Source organism: Heliangelus exortis, chromosome 6 (assembly GCF_036169615.1).
Source record: "Heliangelus exortis chromosome 6, bHelExo1.hap1, whole genome shotgun sequence".
Taxonomy (NCBI): Eukaryota; Metazoa; Chordata; class Aves; order Apodiformes; family Trochilidae; genus Heliangelus; species Heliangelus exortis.
The window spans coordinates 17,753,511-17,777,067 of record NC_092427.1 but is presented as its reverse complement, the minus strand read 5'-3'; the positions used below and the strand labels follow the sequence as shown (position 1 = coordinate 17,777,067).

The 23,557-nt window shown below is 43.6% G+C and overlaps 1 protein-coding gene across 4 annotated transcripts in view; it reads right to left on the bottom strand.

Moving 5' to 3' along the window:
• The window catches only part of VWC2L (von Willebrand factor C domain containing 2 like), a 54,466-nt gene extending 34,592 nt beyond the window's left edge, over window positions 1–19,874 (bottom strand). For 3 of the 4 annotated variants that reach the window (XM_071746899.1, XM_071746902.1, XM_071746901.1), the window contains exons 1-3: window positions 18,977–19,874; window positions 18,417–18,517; window positions 16,378–16,844 (exon numbers count right to left, since the gene is read on the bottom strand). In XM_071746899.1, the coding sequence (XP_071603000.1) occupies window positions 16,378–16,788 (411 nt within the window). In that variant the 5' untranslated portion in view covers window positions 16,789–16,844; window positions 18,417–18,517; window positions 18,977–19,874. The remainder of the gene's footprint in view (window positions 1–16,377; window positions 16,845–18,416; window positions 18,518–18,976) is intronic. The other variant, XM_071746900.1, reaches the window with a different exon arrangement.
• Between the last annotated feature and the right edge of the window lie 3,683 nt (window positions 19,875–23,557).

The window sequence follows — 23,557 nt, the reverse complement described above, 5'->3', positions numbered from 1 at the left end:
TACACAGGTGTTACACAGACCAAGAGGCAAAGTGACAAACTGGGAAGCAGCGAAGAATAGGGAAGTAGTGAAAGATGTCCTAAAGCTTTATTTCCTGATTCCTCCACTTACTAATTTCCTTATTTTTTCCTCAGATCACATCAGTTACTCTTTTGTGGTCAGTGGCATTCACACCCACATGCTGCTACTTTGTTTGCTCTCCATCCCAGTGCAAGGACTGCCCACAATCAGGACTGCTTCATGGGATTCACAAGGCAATCTTTGGAAGCCCTGGAATCTGGATTTAAGGATTTAACCCCATGGAAGAGGGGTGGTTTACACTTTTGCAGCCACTCCAGTTGAAACACCAGCTAACACCAGCAACTGAAAAGGAACACTAATCTCTACTGAAAAAGAAAGTTGAAAAAACGTAGAAGGTTTCTGAAGGATGAAGGAGAGAAGAAACAAATCTAAGGCTATGCCATTCCCACATAGATAGTGCAAACACTTCATTGGTGCTCCTTAAACTGATATTCTGCAAGAAGTGTTAAGATTAAGGGATCACAAAAGGCTTGGGCCAGTAGGTGATTTATTTACTCCACCTGTCTAAGGCAGAATAATCTTAGAAGACTCTTTAGGGAAGGATTTGTTAAGAAGGACTAGAAGACATGTTGGCTCAGAAGCACTTTTCTCACTGTAGTCCAAAAGGAAAGGATGTTCACAGTGGCCGATCTTAAGATGGAGTCTAACACATCTGCACGGAGTCTACACAACTGCACAGTCCCTTACTGTTCAAATAAGTTTTAAGAAATGGTCCTAACATTAATGCCATAGGAGCCCTTTTGTTAAAGTATCAGTACAGCATTTTGGCTTGGGAAAACTAGTGCAAAGCACCTGAAATTCTTTTTCCACTAGCACAACGGGGGTGAGAGCACTGACCCTCAGGGCCTGTGAGGAAGTATGTTCTCTGTTACTGTTGTCAGTACCAGGGCCAAGTTGAGCAGAGACTGTGGGAAACAGATGTGGCCAACATTTAAACACCATTCCAAGGCTTTTGAGAACAGATCAAGTGGGACAGAGAACACCAAGGACCTTCAAAGCACTGACCCTGATTTCACCCTCTGCTTTGGCTGGTTGGTTCCAAGAGATCAAAGTAGCACAAAGATGTGGACCCTAAACACCCCTGTATATATTCACCCCTAAGATCATGGCCCCACTTCTATTTCTCTTCTGGAGGATTGATCTCCAGAAGGACTGTGACCCTAGGTTTGGCCAGGAGAGCAGGTTCATTCCCTGCTTAGAATCATAGAATCATAGAATCATAGAATTGGCTGGGTTGGAAGGGACCTCAGAGATCATCAAGTCCAACCCTTGATCCACTACCACTGCAGTTACCAGACCCTGGCACTGAGTGCCACATCCAGTCTCTTTTTAAATATCTCCAGGGATGGAGAATCCACTACTTCCCTGGGCAGCCCATTCCAATGCTTGATTACCCTCTCCGTAAAGAAATTCTTTCTAATATCCAACCTAAACCTCCCCTGGCACAACTTGAGACCTCTTGTGTCCTCTTGTCTTGCTGAGGGTTGCCTGGGAAAAGAGACCAACCCCCACCTGGCTCCAACCTCCTTTCAGGGAGTTGTAGAGAGTGATGAGGTCTCCTCTGAGCCTCCTCTTCTCCAGGGTGAACATCCCCAGCTCCCTTACCCTCTTCTCATAGGTTCTGTGCTCGAGTCCCTTCACCAGCCCAGTTGCCCTCCTTTGGACCTGCTTCTACCAGGGGATAGCCCCAGCCCACCCAGTGGAGTGGCCCAAGGAAGGGGCCAGCATTCATCCAGTTACATGGCTGGAAAACCTCAGTCTCAGGTACTCTCAGATGAGAAACACCTGCAGTCAGCAGAAGTTGTTAAAAAGGAAGGAAATTTAAAAGAGAGAATAGAGAATGTGAATGGCTAATAAACATTTTATGTGCATGAGCACGTAGTGATAAACTTGATAGATGATACAAACAAACAATCAAAAAGACAGCAAAGGAAAGAGAATGAAAAACAAGATGCACCTTGAGCAGGGGAAGTCAAACAAGATGTGGATACTGTATATCCTATTCTTTACCCTAACTCATGTACAAACGAGCTCCCCACCATTTACACTTTCTTTTTGGAAGCAAATGCCACGTTAGAACTACAATTGCTAATATCATCCGGCTCTTCCTGAGGGGCTCCTTCTCTTACACCACATGGGTTCTTTAGTCAACTACTAAGTTTCATGCTACAGAAATTTCATACCTCTGAGAGGTCTACACTTCAGGGCTTCAGCAAATCCTCAAGCCACCCAGAAGGACTGGCAGACACACACAGAGGTCACATATCAAACACTTCCTTTGGAAAATAGCCTAAAATACTAATTCTTCCCCAACTTAAGGGACAGGTGGAGAAAAGAAAATGGGAAATGGAATTTAAAACTCAGCACTTAAATCCACTCTTAAGCCTTCCTATAGCTGGATAGATTTGAAGCATTTATTTTAGACCAAAACATCTGGTACAATCACACAAGTAACCAATACACAAAGCTTCCAAGTTTTTAGGCAAGATCTTGCAAGAAGCTTCTGCAAGACCTAAGCTTTAAAACTGTACTGGAGACATCTCATTTAGTCATAGAGATTCTCTTGTCCCAAATACTTACTGAACCTCACTTGTATTTCACCCTTAGATCATGACTTCTTAACAGCCACAGCACCCTAAGTCACATCTCTGTTGACCTCAACCTGTGAAAGACTTTTCTATAACATGCAATTTGCCTTGCAAGAGCTTATTGCTGAGTAGTAAGTATTGTCCTTGAGAGAATGGAGGAAGCATATATATATATATATATATATATATATATATATATATAAAACATTATAATGCAGCTCTCCTCTTCCCTGCCTCCAATATGGATCTCTCTGTTTCCATGCCTGCTTGTCAATCACTCTTAGCTGCTTCTACACAAACATCTCTAGAGATATGGAAAGGCAGTGATTTACCTGAGACAAATGACAAAAACTGGAGATTTACCTGATTGATACTTTTTCTTTGCCTGTTTGTTCTGTCAATCAGAAGCAATTTTCCTCAGAGTTTTTGCTCTACAGTTACATTCACCAGGCCCACCAGCACACTCATTTTAGTCCTATATGTGGGCTGTTATCCATTTCAGAAGAACCTTAAAACCAAGTTTTAAGGCTGCAGCCTGCTTGTCAGTAGTTGTGTTTAAGCCAACTGGCTTCACTCAGACTTGGGGAACATGGATCATATCCCTCTGGGAGCAAGGAAAATGGTGCCCATTTTCCAAACAGCCCTCTGAGACCAAAGCACTATTTGCCATGTAAGTACTTTGAGAGCCAATGAATTGTACACACAGACCTGTTACTCCTTGAAATTTCCTATTTTAGGAATTCAGGTTTAGGCTTCTGATTCCTTCAAGGCACTTTTAGCACTTTTAGCTTCCTGAGTCTTTGGACCTCTCCTCATCTTTTCAAGAAAAGACTTTGAATTGCATGGTACTTTCTTTGTGCTTGAGTTTCCAGCTTCATGGCAGAAGGTTTTCATCTTTGCTGGAGCTCATGTACAAGTTGTTCAAAGCTACAGCAAGTTCTTACAAATGCCTTATAGTCATCTGTTCAGAGAGGCAGTTATCAGGATTTGTTGAGCTGCTCCCTTCTCCCTTCCCTCCTACATTCTCCAGATAAGCTCAAAGAGGGTACTGGTACAAGAATGTCCCACAATCCCATACCTGAAGACTTCACCTCATTCACTGGGTCTCATGAAGGACCATGTCTTCATGCTGCCTGACTACTGCACAACAGCCCTTCATCATTTATAGATGCTTGCAAACAACCACAGAGCAATGCAAACTTTAGAAATATTGTATCACAAATGCTTGACATTTCTTTTGAGGAAAGAAATTGAAAGGTTTCATGTAAATGTTTGCAACCACCTAATCACATTACAATAGGCACATGCTGATCCCCATGCAGGGGCTGTTAATGTTAGTAGAAGGAAACGTAAGTATTTCCACTGATTTGAAAAGACTCACTATTAAGCTGGTGGTGCTTTTCACAGTCAAATAGGTATATTTACAAAATAGGCAGAATGACTGAAGAAATCTGCTTGGCTGACTGGAATCTGAAGTAGTGTATAGCCCAGAAGTTAAGCCAGAAGGCTTTCTTTCTGAGCCCCATGGAAACCCAAGGATCCATCAAACCAGAGCAAATCCAGAGATGATGTCAGGACTTTTGATATAACTGCAAACCTGAACCAGGCATATTAGCTCCCACCTCCTTTAAACATCAAAAAGGAAATGGTGTATAAATACATGTCTTTTCTAGGTTATATTGCAAAGGGAAAAAATGCTTTTCATGGTCTTTTTACTGAATATGGATTTGCAGCTCCCCCACCTCTGCCTTTGAGAACATGTTAGAAAAAGAAGTGCAAACTCCTTAAAAAGAAGGCGATGCCATCATCTCAATTTCTATTGATATAAAAGTACTTTTGAATGCAACAGAACTAACCTGGTACTTCTGCAGACATTTGTTAGTGCCTTGTCTTAGATTTGGATCCATGAGCTGTATCCACATGCACCTCCTGTCTACAAATCTCTGGGAAGGTCTGCATGTGTCCCATCCCGGGGAAGAGCTGGACTCCAAGGGAAGGAAAGCTGAAAACCATCAGTGCTGCCAATCTCTGCATATTTAAGTTTTCAAGACAGTGTGTGCCAATGCTTGTACAGGTAATCACATCCCACCTCCCCCCTCAGACAGGCTCGACTGAGACTGATGGCATCCTGCTCCATGCAGACAAAACAGCAGGAAAATAAGAGCGATATAAAGTGAAGTCTGTCAAATTGGGAACTTACATCTTAAGAGTAGCTGTAACTTTTAATGACACTAAGGACAATGGCAATTCTGATGGAAATGATTTTGGTAGCTACAGTTTCAGGTGGCAAATTTATCGGAAGGAAGCAAGAAAGGGAAGAAAGTTAAAAAAGAACTGATGAATAAAATCGGAGGTAAAAAGGGTTCCTGCATTATGGCTGAGGTGAGAAGTCATAAACCAGGGGAGCTGAATAAAAATGAAACTGGGGTAGCATTCAAGCGAGATACTCCTGGAGTTGAAATTAGAATCATATTCATTGTTATTGAAATTGCCTGTGATCTCAGGCAGATTAGCAGGAGATTGCAGGCAAGCTCAGAGAAAGCTTTCAACAAATTTTGCAGGTGCCAAACTGGAGAGTGGGATAGCTAGCAAGTCCCACCTGAAGGTAGGACTGGAATCAGCCCATTTCTCTTCTGAGCTATTCACTTTGACATATAAATAACTGTCTAAACTGTGTTAAAAGTTTGCTATATGGCTCTCACTGTAATGCTGAGTATTTTCCATAGGTGGAAAGTTGCTCAAATAAACAATCTAGTAGTTGATTATTAGACAAGTGCTATCACTGAAAACACCATCAGGTTGCAAATGATTTTGCAACAGGAAAAAAAGTACTAAGTCATTAGATAATTTATCTGCAGTGAAAGACTGGATCTGTACCCAACTTATATGGAACACTGGCAATACAAATGGACTATGCCATCCAAAAACTGTGAAATGTTTGCACCATACTGCAGATCAGCTAAAACAAGAGCTGGCTTCCAAGGAGTGGCAGAAGTGGATGCTGAGCTCCTGTACCTCCAGGGGAGCCTCAAACACACACAAGCATCATTAATGTAAAACTGAAACAAAATGACAAATTTCTTGCTCAGCTGAAAGGACAACAGAGAGACAAGTGCAGGCGGGGCAAGCAGGAGGGGCACAACCACCTCCCAGCTCTCTCAGGTGAGGTTTGGTTTTGTGTTGTTTTTTTATTTTTCTTCCTCCACAACTCCAATAAACCCAACCATGGTTTCTAAAAAAGTGAAAGCTGTTATCACAAGGGATGTTTCAACACAGACAGAACTCCCCAAGGAGGACACCAAGAGAGATCCAGCTCAGGTCTCTGCAGTTCAGGATCCTGGCTTTAGTACCAGAGGACAGTGTGGGTGGCATCTGTGTATGTGTCTGATGCCAGAGGTCAAGGAAGAGGTGGAGAGGCTAAGAAGCATTAGGGCAAGTAAAAGGGAAATTGACTGGTGGAGTCACACCCCTTTGCCCCCAAAAGAAGTTCAGCAGGAGATGGGAGATGCCCTCCCATCAGGCAGAGGGACGAAACCAAGTAAACAGGGGGGAATGGAAACAGGTCACTGACCAGAGAGGTAAAAGAATCCCTTGCTGACTCTCATCTCTCTGGGTGCCCTTAAAGAACAGGTATGGGGCCCTGGACCCAGAGAATCAGACAGAGGAGAGTCAAGAGGAAGATCTGGCTGCAGGGTCTCCTGATTGCACCCCACCTACCAGGTGGATTACAACCACAACTATAAAGAAAAAAAAGAAGGGGATTTGTAGTTGGTGACTCCCTTCTGAGGGGAACCGGAGGCCCTATATGCTGACTGGACCCATCCCACAGGGAGGTCTCTGATGCCTTCCTGGGGCCTGGGTGAGGGATATCAGTAGGAGATGCCCTGAGCTAATTCATCCCTCAGATTATTATCCACTGTTCATAGTCCAGGCTGGCAGCCATATCATTAATGGAAGAAGTACCAGGGCAATTAAAAAGAATTTCAAGGTACTGGGTCAATTAGTTAATGGGACAGGAGCACAGGTGGGGTTTGCCACAGTTCCTGCAGTAGCAGGGATGAATGAGGAGAGGACTAGGAAAACACATCAATAGGTGGCTAAAGGATTGGTGCCACTGGCAGAATTTTGGGGTTTTTGACCAGTGAGGCAAACTCCATGGTACCAAGTCTCCTCAGTTCAGAGGGGCTTCATCTGTCTAGCAGGGGCAAAAGGACTATAGTTACCAAAGATGAGGAAAAGGCTGAGGTATTTAACACCTTCTTTACCTCAATTTTCACCAGTAAGACAGGTTGTCCAGAGGACAGATGGCTTCTAGAGCTTGTAGAGAGAAATAAGAAGCTGAATAGCCCCCCTGTAATCCAGGAGGGAACAGTTAGCAACCTGCTGAGCCACTTGGATCCTCACAAGTTTATGGGACCAGATGGGATCCACCCCAGGGTGATGAGCGAGCTGGTGGAAGAGCTCTCCAAGCTGCTCTCCATCATTTACCAACAGTCCTGGCTCACTGGGGAGGTCCCAGATGATTGGAAGTTGGGGAATGTCACAGCAATCCACAAAAAGGGACAAAAGGAGGACCCAGGAACTCCAGGCCTGCCAGTCTGATCTCAGTGCCTGGCAAGGTTATGGAGCAGCTCATCAATCACACAGCACCTACAGGATGGAAAAGGATCAAACCCAGCCAGCACGGGGTTAGGAAGGGCAGGTCCTGTCTGACCAACCTGATCTCCTTTTATGATCAGGTGACCCATCTGGTGGATGAGGGGAAGGCTGTGGATGTGGTCTACCTGGACTTCAGCAAGGCCTTTGACACCATCTCCCACAGCATTCTCCTGAAAAAGCTGTCAGCCCACAGCTTGGACAGGAGCACCCTGTGCTGGGTTAGGAACTGGCTGGAGGGCCGGGCCCAGAGAGTGGTGCTGAACGGTGCTGATCCAATGGGCGGCCGGTCACTGGTGGTGTTCCCCAGGGATCAGTGTTGGGCCCAGTTCTGTTTAATATCTTCACTGATGATTTAGATGATGGGATTGAGTCCGTCATCAGCAAATTCACAGATGACACTAAGCTGGGGGGAAGTGTGGATCAGCTGGAAGGCAGGAGGGCTCTGCAGAGGGACCTGGACAGACTGGAGAGTTGGGCTGATTCCAATGGGATGAGGTTCAACATGGCCAAGTGCCAGGTCCTGCACTTTGGCCACAACAACCCCATGGGGAGCTCCAGGCTGGGCACGGAGTGGCTGAGAGCAGACAGACAGAGAGGGCCCTGGGAGTCTGGATTGACAGGAAGCTGAACATGAGCCAGCAGTGGTCTGGTAACCACAGGGGTAGCGGATCAAGGTTTGGATGTGATGATCTCAGAGATCCTTTCCAACCCAGCTGATTCTATGATTCTATGATAAATCTGTTACTGCAAACATTTCCTACAAATAATGACTCCATCTTATACTCAAAGCAATCCCACCACAAGGAGGCTGAAGATCAATTTCCTATTTTCTTAGCCTAAAGATGCTGCAGCTCAATTTTAGTTACCAGTGGTTACCGTCATAGTAAAGAATTTTCTCTTAATATGTAAAGTAACTCTCCCCTCTTCAAGTTTTAAACCGTTGCCTCTTGTCCCCTTGCTATACACCCATGCAAAAAGCCCTTCCCCAGCTTTCTTGGAGGCCCCAAGGTATTGGAAAGCCATTATAAGTTCACCTCAGAGCCTCCTCTTCCCCAGGCTGAACAACCCCAACTTCTTCAGCCTGTCTTCACAGGGGAGATGCTCCAGTCCTCTGATCACTTTAGTGGCTCTCCTCTGGACATGTTCTAGGAGCTCTATGTCCTTCTTATGTTGGGGACTCCAGAACTGGACACAGTTCTCCCTCCAGGTGGACTTTCACAAGAGCAGAGTAGAGGGGGAGAACCACATTACTATCCTTTTGTAAAAATTCCTGGGGAGCTACTAAAGATCAGTAAGCCAGATGAGGGACAGAAACACCTATGTGCCTCACCATGGGAACCCTGGGCCCACCATCTGGTGATTCAGGATTGTGATGGTAGAAGCTTTATACTACGTATATGCTTTATACTACGTATATACAAATTTTGTCATATTTGCTATGTGCCATACAACTTGATGGGTTTAAAAAACTTCTGGAATCACATCTGATGAGAGACACAACCTCGAGCCCAGCCCTGGCCCTTTTTTCACAGGAGCTGCATTTCTGCAGTCTCATGGTTGTTCTCCCCTGAGAGCAGCAGTGGAACTGTCCATGCCAATATGACCACACTCTTTTTGGGAAAAGAATTCTCTTTGTTTTGATATCTGTCTTTTTTTATTCATTACAATAGTTGCACCTTGCCTACACTGGGACTGAGGGGACTGGAGATCTTTATTACTTTGGCGATAACTTTTATGGCTCTATTTCGATAGGTTTTTGTTCAGACTTGCCAAAGGAACAGGCTCCTTTTGAAAAGTTACAGATATGACAGGTGGGACTGGGGATGGAGAGTGTGGTGCACGCCCCTGTTTGGGCACAGGCAAAATATCTGTGTGAGCTTCACATTTGTTAAGCTCTTTTAATACCACTAGGAAAAGTGAGCCCAGCTGGAAGCATGAAAAGCTGATGGTCTGTTTCTTGGAGCAAGTATCTGAAAGCCTAACCACAACTTTGGTGATACAAATGTTCATTCTTATGTCACATTTACTGGAAAAATACCAATCCCCTGGGTTTGCACATACAGGCCAAATTCTGTCCTGCACTCCCACTTGGGTCAGTGGTGGGATTAAAACATGAGGGCTTCTCTTTAATTTCTGGTCATTTGAAACATGCTGATGCTTGAATTTTGGGTCTTATCTATTTCAATGGGGAGCTTTCAGATAGGACATGTGCCAAGCAGCTGGTGCCACTGAGCCCCAGGGCTTTTTGTGGTGTGCAGGTATTACTGAGATCTGGGAAAAACAGCAACATGGGTTTTTTGTAGCCAAATTCCAAATACAGCCCATCTTCTTTCACCTGTTGTAATAATGTACTTGTGTATAATGCAATATATATGTTATAGAATCTGTATCTAAGTACATAACATCATTTAAAAAACAGGCTTCACTATAGATCAATATATGACATGCCTATATATTTTAGTATGTTTCCTTGGTACAAATTATGACAGAAATACAGATTCCTTTGCATAGACATTGTCACTATAATTTTGCCAGGAGGTAGATAATAAATCATACTTTTCCATCTGACTGATGTTCTGTTTCCCCTGTCTGATTTCAATGGCTGTATGCTATCTTCAGAGCTGGCATTGTTCATGGCTCCTTTTATTAAAGCATAGGCATGCTATTGAAATTTCCTTTGTATTACGATTTTCTAGCCATATGTTAAATTGCAGAACACACAAGAAGGAAAAAAATTTAAAAAATCCCATTTGTTTGAGTCATAGTAGGAAAAAAACCTGCTGCACATATCTTGGAGAAGAAAAAAAAACAGCCAATATTAAGGTGGGGGGCTCACGATGACTTGCGTTAGTAATCAGTTTCTTGCATTCTAAGAGCAAAGATCTAAAACCTGATTTGACTGCTTAGCACACTACCAAAGGGCTTTAATAATGTGAGTTCTTGCACTGCAGAGCTTGCCATGATTTCAGCACTTTCCAAGATACACCAGGACACTGAACACTCATATCACAGAGGGGAAAACTCAGCAAGAACTTTTGTTTTCTCCCCACTTTGTTTTTTCAGTGGCCCAATGAAACTCCTCTGATTCAAGGTGCTGTATTTCTGTTCTTTCACGTGGCTATAAACTGCAGCACCCACACCCCAAACCTGCAGCAGGACAGCTCAACACATGCTCCAAGCAGCCCACTGCATCACCCCAGGCATGGGATCATTCTCGCTTCCCTTTCAACACAGGGCTGTAACACACTCTTTGTTTCTCACTTAACAGCATCACTCTGTCATGATGCTCTGGGAAGGTCCCAAGTGTTTCATTTATATTTGATAAGGTTGCACTTATCAAAAATTTGGAAGGCTGGATAACTAGTGGTCAGAGCACAGCTGCAGTTTGCACCACTTCATTTCTATATCTGGCATTGTTCTAGGCATGGAGAATCACTTTTTAGTTTCACTGATTCTTTTTCTCTACTGGTACAATGGACACACTGCATTTCAGGGACTGATTGATGCTGGGACAGCAGCTGAAGACATCCCTGCATGTGCTAACACCTTTTGATGAGAGGTCTTAGTTTGTTAAGTAATACTGAGACAATTACATTAATAAAACATTTTTTAAAGAGCATTAAACAAAGAGAAGGAGGTGCCACTATTTTGAAGTTAAGTTTTCCATAATGAGCTGAGAATTACAGAATGGGTTTGGTTAGAAAAGACCTTTAAAATCATTGAGTCCAACCATTAACCTAACTCTACTGGATACAGTGAACCTGGTAGCACCTGTGCTTAAGCCAGGTTAAAACCACATTTACAGCACTACCCCAGCCAGCCTGTGCCAGTGTTTGACAACCCTTCCAGTGAAGAAGTTTCTTCTGATATCAAATCTAAACCTCCCCTGGCACAACTTGAGGCCATCTTCTCTTGTTCTATCACCTGACTTCCTCAACTCTGTTGCCCTTCTCTGGACACACTCCAGCCCTCCAATGTCCTTCTCGTCATGAGGAACCTAAAGTGACCCCAGGATTTGAGGTGCAGCCTCACCAGAGCTGATCACAGAGGGACAATCACTCCAATTACTGCAATCACTGCAATTAGCAGATGATAATGCTGTGCATATATAGTCCCTCATTTATTTTAGATTCTGATTATACCCCAAAGAGCTGTTAGAGCTGTGATCCCTACTGTGTAAAGTGCTGCTCAAGAAGAAATAAAGTCAGTTAGATACAGAAGCTACAGCTGAAGGATTACAGATGATTTGTGGACAAAAATAGCGCAATGAACTTCAGATATAATGGCAAGAAGCACAGGAAAAAATAACAAAGTAAAACTCCAACAGTGAAATCCTGGCTTTTTCCAAGTTGATGGAGATTGTGCCCTGGAATTAAGCTGCAATTTCCCCTTTCCTATTTTGTTTTTCATTTTTCCAGTGTGAAGGCCTGTCCAGGGCAAGGGTTCTTCCATCCCTCCACCTTCACTCTTGATGAAAGGGAAGAACATTTGGGCATCAACTAGGGACTTTATGAGCAAGGATTTGGAATAAATGAAGATGGAAGAGGAGAGGACAAGGAGGTGGAGCAATCATTGAGAAGGATAGGCACCAGCACAGGTTAAGCATTGGCAGAGACAATGGCTGGAAGAAATGGCAGCCCTGTGCTTGGCAGAAAGCAAGGTGGCCACTGACTAGCACCCAAAAAATGTACTTGAATCTCAGAGCTGTTTCCAAGCTCAGATTCAGAACTTCAGGTTGACATGAATAAGACCAGAAGGCCAAGTTGTGATGATGCCAAAACCTCCTGTGTTCCCACCTGAATAAGTCACCCAATATCCCACTAGGCAAATAAAGGTATTTTGATGTCTGGGCTAGAAAATTTCTGCCAATGACTTTGAGAAGGATGGCATCATGCTACCAAAACCCATTTCACTTGGACTCACTCTCCTGCAGAGACATGGAGTAGTTTCCACCTGTAAGGTCTAAAATAAGGAGAATGTTTCAAGATGTCAGTTTGACACCCTACTGTGAACTGACCATTCATTAACCAGCAATGGTGGTTTGCTACAAATTCATATAGGTCCATAGAAAGAATGATATTCTGGAAATACTTGTGTTGGGGGGTGAGATCTAGGAAGTTCAGAAGTGATTATGGACTTTCCAAACTGACAACCTAATCCAATCTTGAAATGGCTCCCAACTGTGGCTACAAATGTACCGTAAACCACACTCTTCAATTGCATTTCCCAAACCTAGGTTTCTCTGTCAGCAAGTTATGCAGGAGAGTAGAAACTAATCAGCACTTAGGAAAACTGTTGTCTCACTGACATTTGCACTGTTCTTCCAAAAGCTGCCAATGAACATCCATCACAGCAGCAGTACACTGTCTCCTCAAGTTTACATAAGCTGCTGTCTGGGAACATTCATTTAAAATACAACCATGTGTACTTACACTAACACAGACTGTTCTCTCAGTTGTTATTTTTTCTCACTGGGAAGCAAGAGGAGGGTCAACAACCTCCCTGAAAGCTCTCTGCTAGTAGAAGAGAGCTGGGAGTATTTGGGACTAGGACCTTAACCTCCAGGACTGAAATCAAAACACAGCTGATGTGAAGGAGAAAAAAGCAAGCTGCTAAGTGACCCCAAAAGTCCCCACCACCAGATCTCTCTGGGGAAAATGGAGATACTTGAGGCTTGAATCCCTCACACCATCCTTGCAGCCACCACAGCTGCTCTTCACCCTGCATTTGACTCTGAGAGGGACTGGAGGAGACCCAAGAGAGCAGATTTGAGGCTGACAAGGACAGAAGCAGAAAGTGAGGTCAGGAAAGAGATGGAGAGATCCCAGTAAAAGCTACCAGAGCTCTCCTGCTCCCCTTCTCCCGTGTACTGTTCCACATGCATCAAAATCCTGAACACGGACCAGCAATCTACGTGTTAAAGATGTTTCAGCTGGTTCTTGATTTACATTAGGGAGACCATGCTGACCTTTTCTGTGAGGGTTTGCAGGTGGAACCACAGCTTCATCTGAAGTTAGGGCTAAGTCCCAGGCAAAAAAAAAGGATGAGGCAGGCTCCATACAGGCAGCTGGGGCTCAAAACCCACAAAGATCTCCCAGGACCCATAAAAGAACTATAAAGATACTACATGGGGTTACTAAACCATCTGTCAGGGACAGGAGTTTTTACAAAAGGATACAAGAAAAACTACTAATGGGTTTATATTTACAATTGAACTCCAGTTCAGCATTTCATTTGTACGTGTTAATAATTTGGAGTCACAAGGATAAACATTTGGACATCTGTCTAAGCTAAATGGCTTGTTGTCCTATTTATATTAGGCTCTTACTAGTCACAGCAATCAGAGCTATGAGATCAGTTCAATAGAAGAAAAATAAATATTCCAGAAATGGGCCTTAATAACTGCTACTTTACCCTGAGTCACAATTACTGTCAGTGGTAAGAAATAAAGAAAAAAAAAGGGTAAATTGCATTCGGGCTTCTCACCCCAAACCTAAATAGAAACCTAAAAACAGGACAGGAAGAGTCTCCCAAGTGAAAACGTCTCAAAGATTTTTATATCCTCAAGAAAAAAAAAAATCATCGAAAGAAAAAAACCCAACCTAATTTGTAAAAGATCAGGTGGTTGACATTTCTGCAAGATGAGTCAATTCTGGTGATACTGCTACACAAGTATGAATGCTTGTGTGAACACACAGACACACTGGCAAAAGCTTTTTAAACAGAGTCTAATTTCAGCTGCAACCAAGCAGTGATGAGTACGTCTATGGATGATGATTTAGTACCCACATATTAGTAAAAGCAAATCAAGTGTGTAAAACAGTGCCTCTGTTACTACTGAAAGCAGTTTGCTATCGAGTTAGATTGCCAGAAAAAGCCTCTTCTCTTTGGCAAAGACAGAGGGGCTGAGAGTCTGTGGAATGGCCTTGAGAAAGTTTTCAAGCCTTATAAATTCAACAGAATGAGGGAGGAGCTGAACTCAGAGCCTGTACAAGCTGTGAACTGCTCAGAATTTCTTCTGTGGAGATGGCAGATAAAATCTTTGTTCTGTTGCAATGAACAGCAAAGTGCTTGGGTGCTTCAGGGAAGTCAAGATTTCACTTCATAGCAGTAGTTTCCTGAATCTTGAAGTTCTGTCTTTCCTATACAATTTATAAACTCATAGTTCACAGATGCTCTTTTTTTCCCCTTAAGCACTCCTAGAAGTGTGCAGAAATCTTCAGTTGTCTAAATCTCTCCCACTATAGAGGAAACAAGAGACTTTCTGTATTTATTCTGGGTAAACACATGGATTTCCAAAACATCCATTTCTGCCAATTCCACAAGGTATCAAGCTCTCAGCGAAACACAGGTCTGGGTCAAAAGCTCTACTTTCAACTCAATTAAGTCTGATGGATCTCACATTAGTCCAGGGATGAAGGTTACTGTGTGTGAGAGGGACATGCCACCAGCAGCTTTGTGTTTCTCAGGTTACTGGGACTTCATTTTCCACCCAATACCCCTCAGCTTTTGAACACAACAAACAATGAATTCCAATTCTCTCTAATAGTCTTCCACTCCTAAATTCTGCTTCTTTATTCTTTAATCCCTTATCAGACTGCATTTAGTTCTTTCAGGCAAAGAGATTGGTACTTTTGTATTGCATGAGAAGATCCAGCTCATTACTCTCCCACTGAAATCTTAGGACTCCCTATTAGCAGTCCTTATAACTTTCTCCTTCCTAAAACCTCTCCAAAAAGAGTCCTCATAACTTTTGACACCTGACCATGTGTAAAAATTATACCTGGGTGTTGTCAGGTGGGTCATAGCACCACCTGACAACACAGCAGTCAAAAAGGGACCACTGCAGCATGATTGTGGGATGAAGTTGGGCTAGGTCTTCCTACAGTAAGAAGAAATTGTTATTTAAGCAGTTCACAAGACCAGTATCTTCACATTCCTCAGCAAAGCAGAGAACAGATTGATCAGAATGGCCCTCAATAAGATGTTCCTTATAAATGTTTGGCCTTGCAGCTATGATATTAAACTGCCCTGCCCATACCAAGTGACTGAAGTTACAGACAGAGATAAAAAAATTAACACAAACCATACACAACAGAAGAAAGAAACAAAGTACTACCTTAACTGAAAATGAAAATAACAGGGAGAAAGGACATGGTGATCTATGTTATTGAGAACTTGAGAAGTACACAGGCCTATGCAAAAGTATTTTCATTGTCAGAAAAGAAAATAAATAGGGATGTGTATAATGAGAACAGGCATACAGCCATGAAGAGCTACAGGCTGTCCTTAGTACTAATCTTAGAGCCAGAACAGACTTGTGTATACCTATTGCTTTTGCAGACCTTGTTCTTCATGGTGAAATGCTATTTTCCTTAGCAGAACTGAAAACATGCAATCAAACTCATTAGCATAAGAGATGCAGGTTGTGTAAAGGGCAATGGGTTTTGAAAATCCGGTCTTATTTTTAAGATATATTCCAGAAGGATTTCTTCACAACATTCCTGACGGGAACTCAACCGTTAAAATTAAACCCCATCCTTGTCATTACTGAAAATGATTATCTGGTCAGGAATTCATCTTCTGCTATTCTAGACAGCCCTATCACAGCTGAAATGAAAATATTTTCACCTACTTACTCACATTCTCATACAGCTATGAGAATATATATACAACTCTCAGCACCTGCCATCATTTTTTGCTATCCAAATTGCACAAGGGATTATTGAAAAGCACTCAGTATTAGTTTACTACCATTTTTACAGTCTGGTAATCAACCTGATTCATGCTAGGAGAAAAAGAGGTTACCCAGAATAGGAGACAGAGCCTCTCACATGGGGGCTTCTGGCTGACCACTGGCATTTGCTTAGTGCACGTTAGGGAGGAGGTGGTGGCTTTCACATTGGCCAGACCTGCATCCAAGCTAAAAAGGACATCTTCAGCTTCAGCACCAATTAAAAGCAGTAAGAAAATACTGAGTGCCTTTGAGAGTCCCCAACAGAAATACAATTTCTTACAGCGTACTAATAGTGAAGAAAGGGTTTCATACCTTAAATTCCTCCAAGATTTTGTAATTTTTCCCATGATATTCACAAAAGTTTCTCACTTCTTTGCATTCTGGACAGCATCCATTGTGTTCCACTTTTGTACACTTTGGGTGGATTTTAGGGCATTCTGGTTGATCACAAACAGGTCCATCCTCAGTACAGACACAGGGGCAGTTGGAATGTCCCGGAAAAAAACGCTCTCCCAGTTTGTACACAAAGCCACTGTCATCCACACAGCCCTTCCCTCGGTAGTCATCAAAGATCAGGTTGTCATTACTGGAGGTCTGGTCCCCTTCATCAGCAGGGTAGTCTTCATGATTGATGGCAGCTGGAGTGACCAAAGCAGGGATTACAAACAGAAGTATCCAGGCTTCATGGATATGAAGAGCCATCCCCCTCCTCAGCTTCTCCATGGGATCTCAATTCCAAATAGAAACAGCTGCTCCCATAGGGAGACCAGTGTTGAGGTCTGAAAACAAACATTTTAAAGTGAGAACAAACTCAAAATCCTAATGCTGAATTATGAAGGGCATATTTACAAGTGGCACCCAAGAATAAATAAGTCCTTTAAAACTGCACAGGTAACTATCACCATTTCACTTGAAATAAGCCTCTTTTATTTTATAAAAATATATATTTTTAAGGAGAATAAAGGATATGAAGTACATAAAATAGACACGTGCCTGTAAGGATATGCCCACAAAATATCTATAGAAATGGAGCCTCAGGCAATCATCTAATTTTCACTTTCCTTGTTAGTGCAGATGAGTTTTCTGATGCACCAGAAATTAAGCTAGTTGTGTGAAACTACATGGCAATGGGCAGCTCAGAGGGGTTTAACCCAAGTTTAATCTCCTGCTGTAGCCACTGTCTCTCTGCGCTGCCTTAAGGGCACAGCCCACACCATTAAACTGAGGTGGGAAACCTGAGTTGAAAGATGAAATTAAGCATACTCTGTAAAGAAATCTGCATCCAGCATGAAAGCTAGTGCTGGGTTATAACTGGTCTGAGAGAGGTGGAATAGTAGAATTTTTTATATGGCATTTCTGTATTTATTTCTGAGGAACTACCTAGGCTAGCAACACAGCACAGCCTGCATCAGGTCTATATAATCCTGGTGGAAGCAAAGAAGTAATAATGCACCTTATCCGTTATTCAGCATTTCAGTAATTTTCAGAGAAAAATGCAGAGAGCAGGATGTTAAAAGCCTGTTTGATGCACAGAGCCACTAAACCATGTTTTTCTGATTAGGCTGGAGCCTTTCTAAAACTTTGAGAGTGATGCAGAATGGCCTGACCTTTGGGGACCCCTCAAGTGCTGGACCAGAGGATGGACCCACAGAGGGACAGGAGCTTAGCACTGCCCCAGGGGTGAGCCAGCTCCCGATGAAGGCTCCCAGACCCTGTTCTGGGTGTGCTTCAGGCTGCCTGTGGTGCCACATCCCTGCCACGGACACACTGTCCTGCCTGCACACCAGCCAGCAGCCAGTGCAAGTCCAGCTGCAAAATGGTTTCTGACCTCTCATAAGAGAAGTGGGCAAAGCAGTGAAGGAAACTTTTAAATGAGAGGAAATATTAGCATGACATGGATTGATGATGGAGGTAGTTGCTGGCATACACCAATGTGTATGTGTGTGTCATTGCTCCGTACCCAGTGTGCACAGACAGACAGACAGACACAGTGCATGCACAAACATGCACTGACCGAGGCACACAAGCAAACACATACTACCCCCCCCCCACACCCCTCTGGGAGCTGTTTTTCACATACTGGGATTTTTGGTGGACTGCAGATGTTCAGCAATTAATTCTCCCTTAATTTGAGCAAAAAAGCAGCAGCAGGAGGAGAAAGCTTCAATCCTAGAGAAGCAGCTAAGGGATCCTGTTGACAAAGCAGTTTTTCCAAAGCCACAACAGAGGGAGACACCGGATATTACACAAGCTTTATCAAATTCAAAAGATATCTTAATTGAAGTAGTAACTACGTCTCCATCACAAGGACTATGCACTGTGTTACTACTATCAGCAATATCATTACATACTGTTTGAGAATCAGTTGATTCATGAAGATAGGGCTGCTTTGAAGATGGATCCACAGGGAAGAGAATCTTGCCCACTTAAATGCTACAGGTAGGTTGCAATACTGCAGATCAGCAGGCATTCAGGAAAAAAAAAACAAAAAACGAAACAAAACAAACAAACAAAAAAAAGCAAATGAAGTAATTCGTGTTGGAGGAAATGTGAAACAACTGAGAATTTGTTCGAGTTTGATGAGGAAGCTCATCAAATTATATATGTAGATATATAGATATAAAAGTTCTCCAAAGATCATAAATAAGACTACTGTGTTTTGCTACAGCATCTGAGATGTCCCACAGCAACTCAAAGCACAAGGCTCAGCGGCTGTCCTGGAAATCAGACAGACTGCAGACGTCTTGCACAGATTTCAACAAGTAAACAAATGCTGCTCAGCTCAGAATTAGTTTACAGCTGAACTTTCTCATCATTTCTCATCATGCGTGTGGCCAGGATCATAGGTAAGTCTCCAAGGAAAACGTTTCCACCCACCTTCCCTCACCCCAAGTGAATAATTTACACTTACCTAATCAGGCTCGATCTGAAAGCTGAAAGGGGTCACAGGCCAACATGGACTAAAAGGTTAGAAACAGATCAGTGAAAGCAGTTCCCCCTAATCACATTTTCAGTGTTGACTCAAAAACAATCCCTTTTTCCTCCACCTCCCATCGCTAAACACGGGAAAGCGGCAGCCCAGCGAGCCCAGCATGAGAACTGAGCTTTAACCCAGCGTCGAGGATTCAAAACCAGCAGCGGCGAGGCGATCCAGAGGCAGGGATGCCGCGGAGGAACCCCGATGCCAGCATCACAGTCATCGCGGTGAACTTGGGCTGGATCTCCTCAGGTCTTGGAGCGGGGGAGGGGGGGAAGAGAATTAGGAAAAAAAAAAAAAAAAAAAAAAAAAAGGCAAAACCAGCCCCCCCCCCCCCCCCCCCCCCATATATATCCCTTCCCTTTGCCCAGCGGATCGCTTGCGATTCAGGATTTGCCACGGCGGGGGAAAGGAGGGGGAGCGAGGGCTGGTTGGGCTGGAGGGAAGCAGTCGGGAGAGGGAGGAGGGTGGAGGAGCCCCGCGGCCGGCGGGCGTGCAGCCCCCGCGGCGGCCCCGCTCCCCTCTGGGGACTCCCCGGCCCGGGGACCGGGCATACCCGCGCCGGAACGCGCAGCTCCGCGTTCTCTGCCGATTATTATTTTAATTAATTTCTTGGAAAAAAAATAAATTAGGGAAAGAGAGGAAAAAAAACAACCAAACAAAAAAAACCAACCAAAATCCGGCTGCGGAGCACTGAGGCGGTGCGGGGCTCAGCACGGGCGCGCTGTGGGGCGGAGCGGCGCGCTGTCCCCGCGTCCGGCCGCGGTGTTTCCGCGGGGCTCTGCGCTGCCGCCGCCGCCACCACCCCCGCCCCCACTCCGCGCTCAGACCTCCCCTGACGGCCGGGGCTGCGGGTCCCGGCCCCGCCGCTCTCAGGGAAGATAATAAAAAATCCCCCATTGCTGCTTGATTAAAACTTCACATCTTCCCCCCCTTCCCGGGCTGGCCCCGGGGAAGGGGCTCCCAGCGCTCCCGTCTCGTGCTGTGATACATTAAAAATCAATCTTGCAATTCGGCTGCTCTGACATTAGGCGTCATTGTAAAGCTGTTTCTCCGGGAAGAACCGAAAGAGAGCTGCTTCATCTTCGGCAAAGCGCAGTGTCAAAAGAAAGAAGAAGAAATGTGAGCTTTTATTTGGATAAAACGCAGAACAATATTAATTTGGGGCGACTTTTTTTCTCCACTGAAAATACGTAATTTATGAAGACATTTGACTAAGCCCCTGCTGCTATGCTGTCAAATCATTTTATTTCGGTAACACCTTGAGATTAAGGTTACATTACCCTGCCTCTCAGGTCCAGACACAAACCGTACCATCGGCACACCGGAGAGCTGCTATGGGACTGAAGAGAACGCTGTGCACTTCACCTCTGTGGCCCCACACAGAGAGGCTGGAGAGCTGCCCAAACTCCAGTTGCAGAACCTCCACAGATCCTTCCCTGCTCGTTAGAGCCACGGATGAGACTTGAGATGCAGAGGAAAGTTATCGAGGTTTGCACAGGCAGAGCAAGAGAGTAGCAATGGGAGTCTGGAGATCATCGCTTCAAAAGCACCCACAGCTTACATTCTCCTGTTTTCTGAGATAAATTATCAGAAAGTTGGACAGATCAATAATAATGAGACTGGATTTTGGAGAGAGTAAGTGAATCTGGAGACCTTGACATGCTACCCATTAGGAGCACACCTGAATTCTGCTAGTACTTTTTCAGGGCCAGATTCTGGCTGGAGAAGGAGATGCTGTTCTGATACCAGGAGGTAATCAGCATCAGATCATGTCCTTAATGCTGCTTTTCTTGTACAGCTTTCTAAGAAATTAAGGTGAGAGTTTTCAACTGGATTTCAAGGAGGTCAGGCATCTAACTGAACTGAGTGCCTTGCTCCCCTATATCCTAATGGACAAACCAACCATATAGAATTGGGTCTTAACAACAGAAAAAATAAAAGGAAACCTTAAAAAAAATAATACTGAGGAGCTCCCCATGTGTTTATTTATGAACCAGACTGCTTTCATCCCTCTCAAGGAGGCAGAATGTATTTATAGGCTTATTATCTTCCTGTTTAAATAAAAGCAGAAGTTGCAGCTGGTTAGTTTGAAGCCCCTTTTACTTACCCAGCTACAGATAAAGACTGTCTCCTTTTAGAAGCTGGATGTAATAATAATGAGTTTCATGGAAACAAATACATACAAAAAAGGAGGTCCAACACATTAATTTCAAAGTCCATGTGGTTCTACCAGTCACAGGATCGTTGTACTGACAGTCATAATCTTGTATTAGAAGCAAATTCAATATACCCTCCAAATGATAACAGCTCTTTTTATGTATCAGGAGTTTCTCTCTGAAAGAAAAGATGTTACCAGCAGAGGAATAATTAATATTAATACTGACAATCTGGCACCAGGGTTGTTTGTTTTGGAAAGATTGTAAAAAGAGGAGATATTTTGCTATTTTTAATCATTCAGGTTATTTGCCAATGGGAACATATTGCCCAACAAAAATCAGTACGGAGGAACGTGTCACAGTGTTAATAATATGCAAGCTGCAGAGCCTTGGGTGTGCCTATGTGATGTATGGTTTACCCAGGGAATATATTGTCCCTCCATTCAAACTTAATTCATAACAATGATGTTCTCTGCTCTGCTCATCGAGATCCAGTGGCTTCATTTGACAACCTGTGGAGAAAACAACTGCCATTTTCTCCATTCATCATAGAAAACACAAAGTCTAAAACGTCTTCCAAATGCATTGAGAATATTTAATCACAAGTTGTGCCTAGCATGGTCATGGGTATTTGTGCAAGGAAGGGAACTAGAAAGTAGAGCTAACCATGATAAATATGCCCTATTTGCAAACCCTTATAACTACCTGGTTTCTTCATCTAGAACAAAACCTGACACAGCAAAGATCTGTAGGATGGATTAGAGTGTCCAAAGCAGCAGATGTGAGTATTTATTATAAACTGTCTTCCAGCAAGTCTTTGCTGACAGAAGCATTGCATATGGATTTCACTTGCAGCCAGACTCTCCAGGCAGTCTCTGGGATGACTTCTCTAGGAGCCAGGCAAATGCTACTTTGCCTGAAGCCCTGAAACCACAACAGCTGGGCAGGGGGTTAATGTCACTTTCAGCTTCTCAAAACCAGTTATCAACCCCCTCGTTACAAAGAGAGAGGGACAGAAAGGAGAAAAGATTTGGACAAAGGCAGTTCACTTCCAGAAAGGAAGGGCAGGATAGACTGATAACTGAAACAACACCTTCAGTGTCTCCTTCACCCCCTCTCATCCCCCCTTACTCTGGGTTTGGCAGCAGGGCAGGAGCAGCCCCCAAGGGTGCATTTTTCTTAACTCTTTGCTAGATAACTCATATACCTGAAGCAAAACAATAGCACTTTCATCCTGTCAATCCATGGCAATATCCTGATAGTATTGGGAAATGGCAAATCCGTGGGAAAATAGAGAGGGGATATAGAAAACCCAGCTGAAAACCCTGCAATAGTAAACTGCACATGACTTCATTGCTAGAACTGGCTGGGGAAAGGCTTTAGTTGTATAAGGCAACCCTGGTGAAGAATGATTCATTTCATACAAGTTTTTGTTAAGCTGAGTTGTTGACTATGAGTACAGCAGTTCCCTGCTTAGTAGCAGCAGGATGCTCAGGCAAATATAGGTGCAAAGGGAAAAAGGGGAGTGGGACACAAAAAATTGAGAACTCGTTTTGGTCACCCCAACACTGATCTACAGGCTCATCAAAATTTGCCTATTATAACCTAAATTTACTCCCTCCTTTTTGCCAATAGGAGATGTTTCATTTCAGAAAGAGGGGACAAATTGCGTTCTATTGCCCTTTCAAAATGTTCTCCAATTAGGTAAGCAAACAACAGCTACTACAGATTTGTCAGGAAAAGCTCTGGTTTTATGAAGGATACTTGTGCACTAAAAAAGGCATTTTGATACAGCACTCCGAGGAAGATAAAAGCCTGGAGATAAATTCTTCTTCATACCTTTGGTCCAACCATTAGGTCTGCCTGGTCTAAGAAAACTCACTAAACTCAGCAATTCTGCTGATTTGCATGGAAATGAACAGTTTCTGTTTAGAAGAGACAAAGTCTCAAAGACCTCTAGATCTCACAGGCTCTGCCAGGGTTTGCAACAGGGGTTGCAAAGAAACCGCTCCTGATTTTCTGTTGCACCTGCTGGACAGACAAATGTGGGGAGCTAAAATGAAGCTTTGCGATGGTTGGCTCCATGCCAGCCTTGACCTCATCCTTCTTCCTCAAACTGGCAGACAGGAGTGATGACAAAGCACATGGCCATGGCAGAGACCTTACAGTAGCAGGATTTGTACTAATTACAGCTAATTTGCTGTTGCCCATTTCTAGAACATAGGTACTAATTTTTCTGATGTATCCCTATTATATCCTTAGAATAACATACGCTTTGACCATCTGGTCACTTCAAAAATGATGCAGTGAGTTAGAAAAAGTAGGAAGAGAAAGGCAGCAAAGGCAGTGAAAGCTA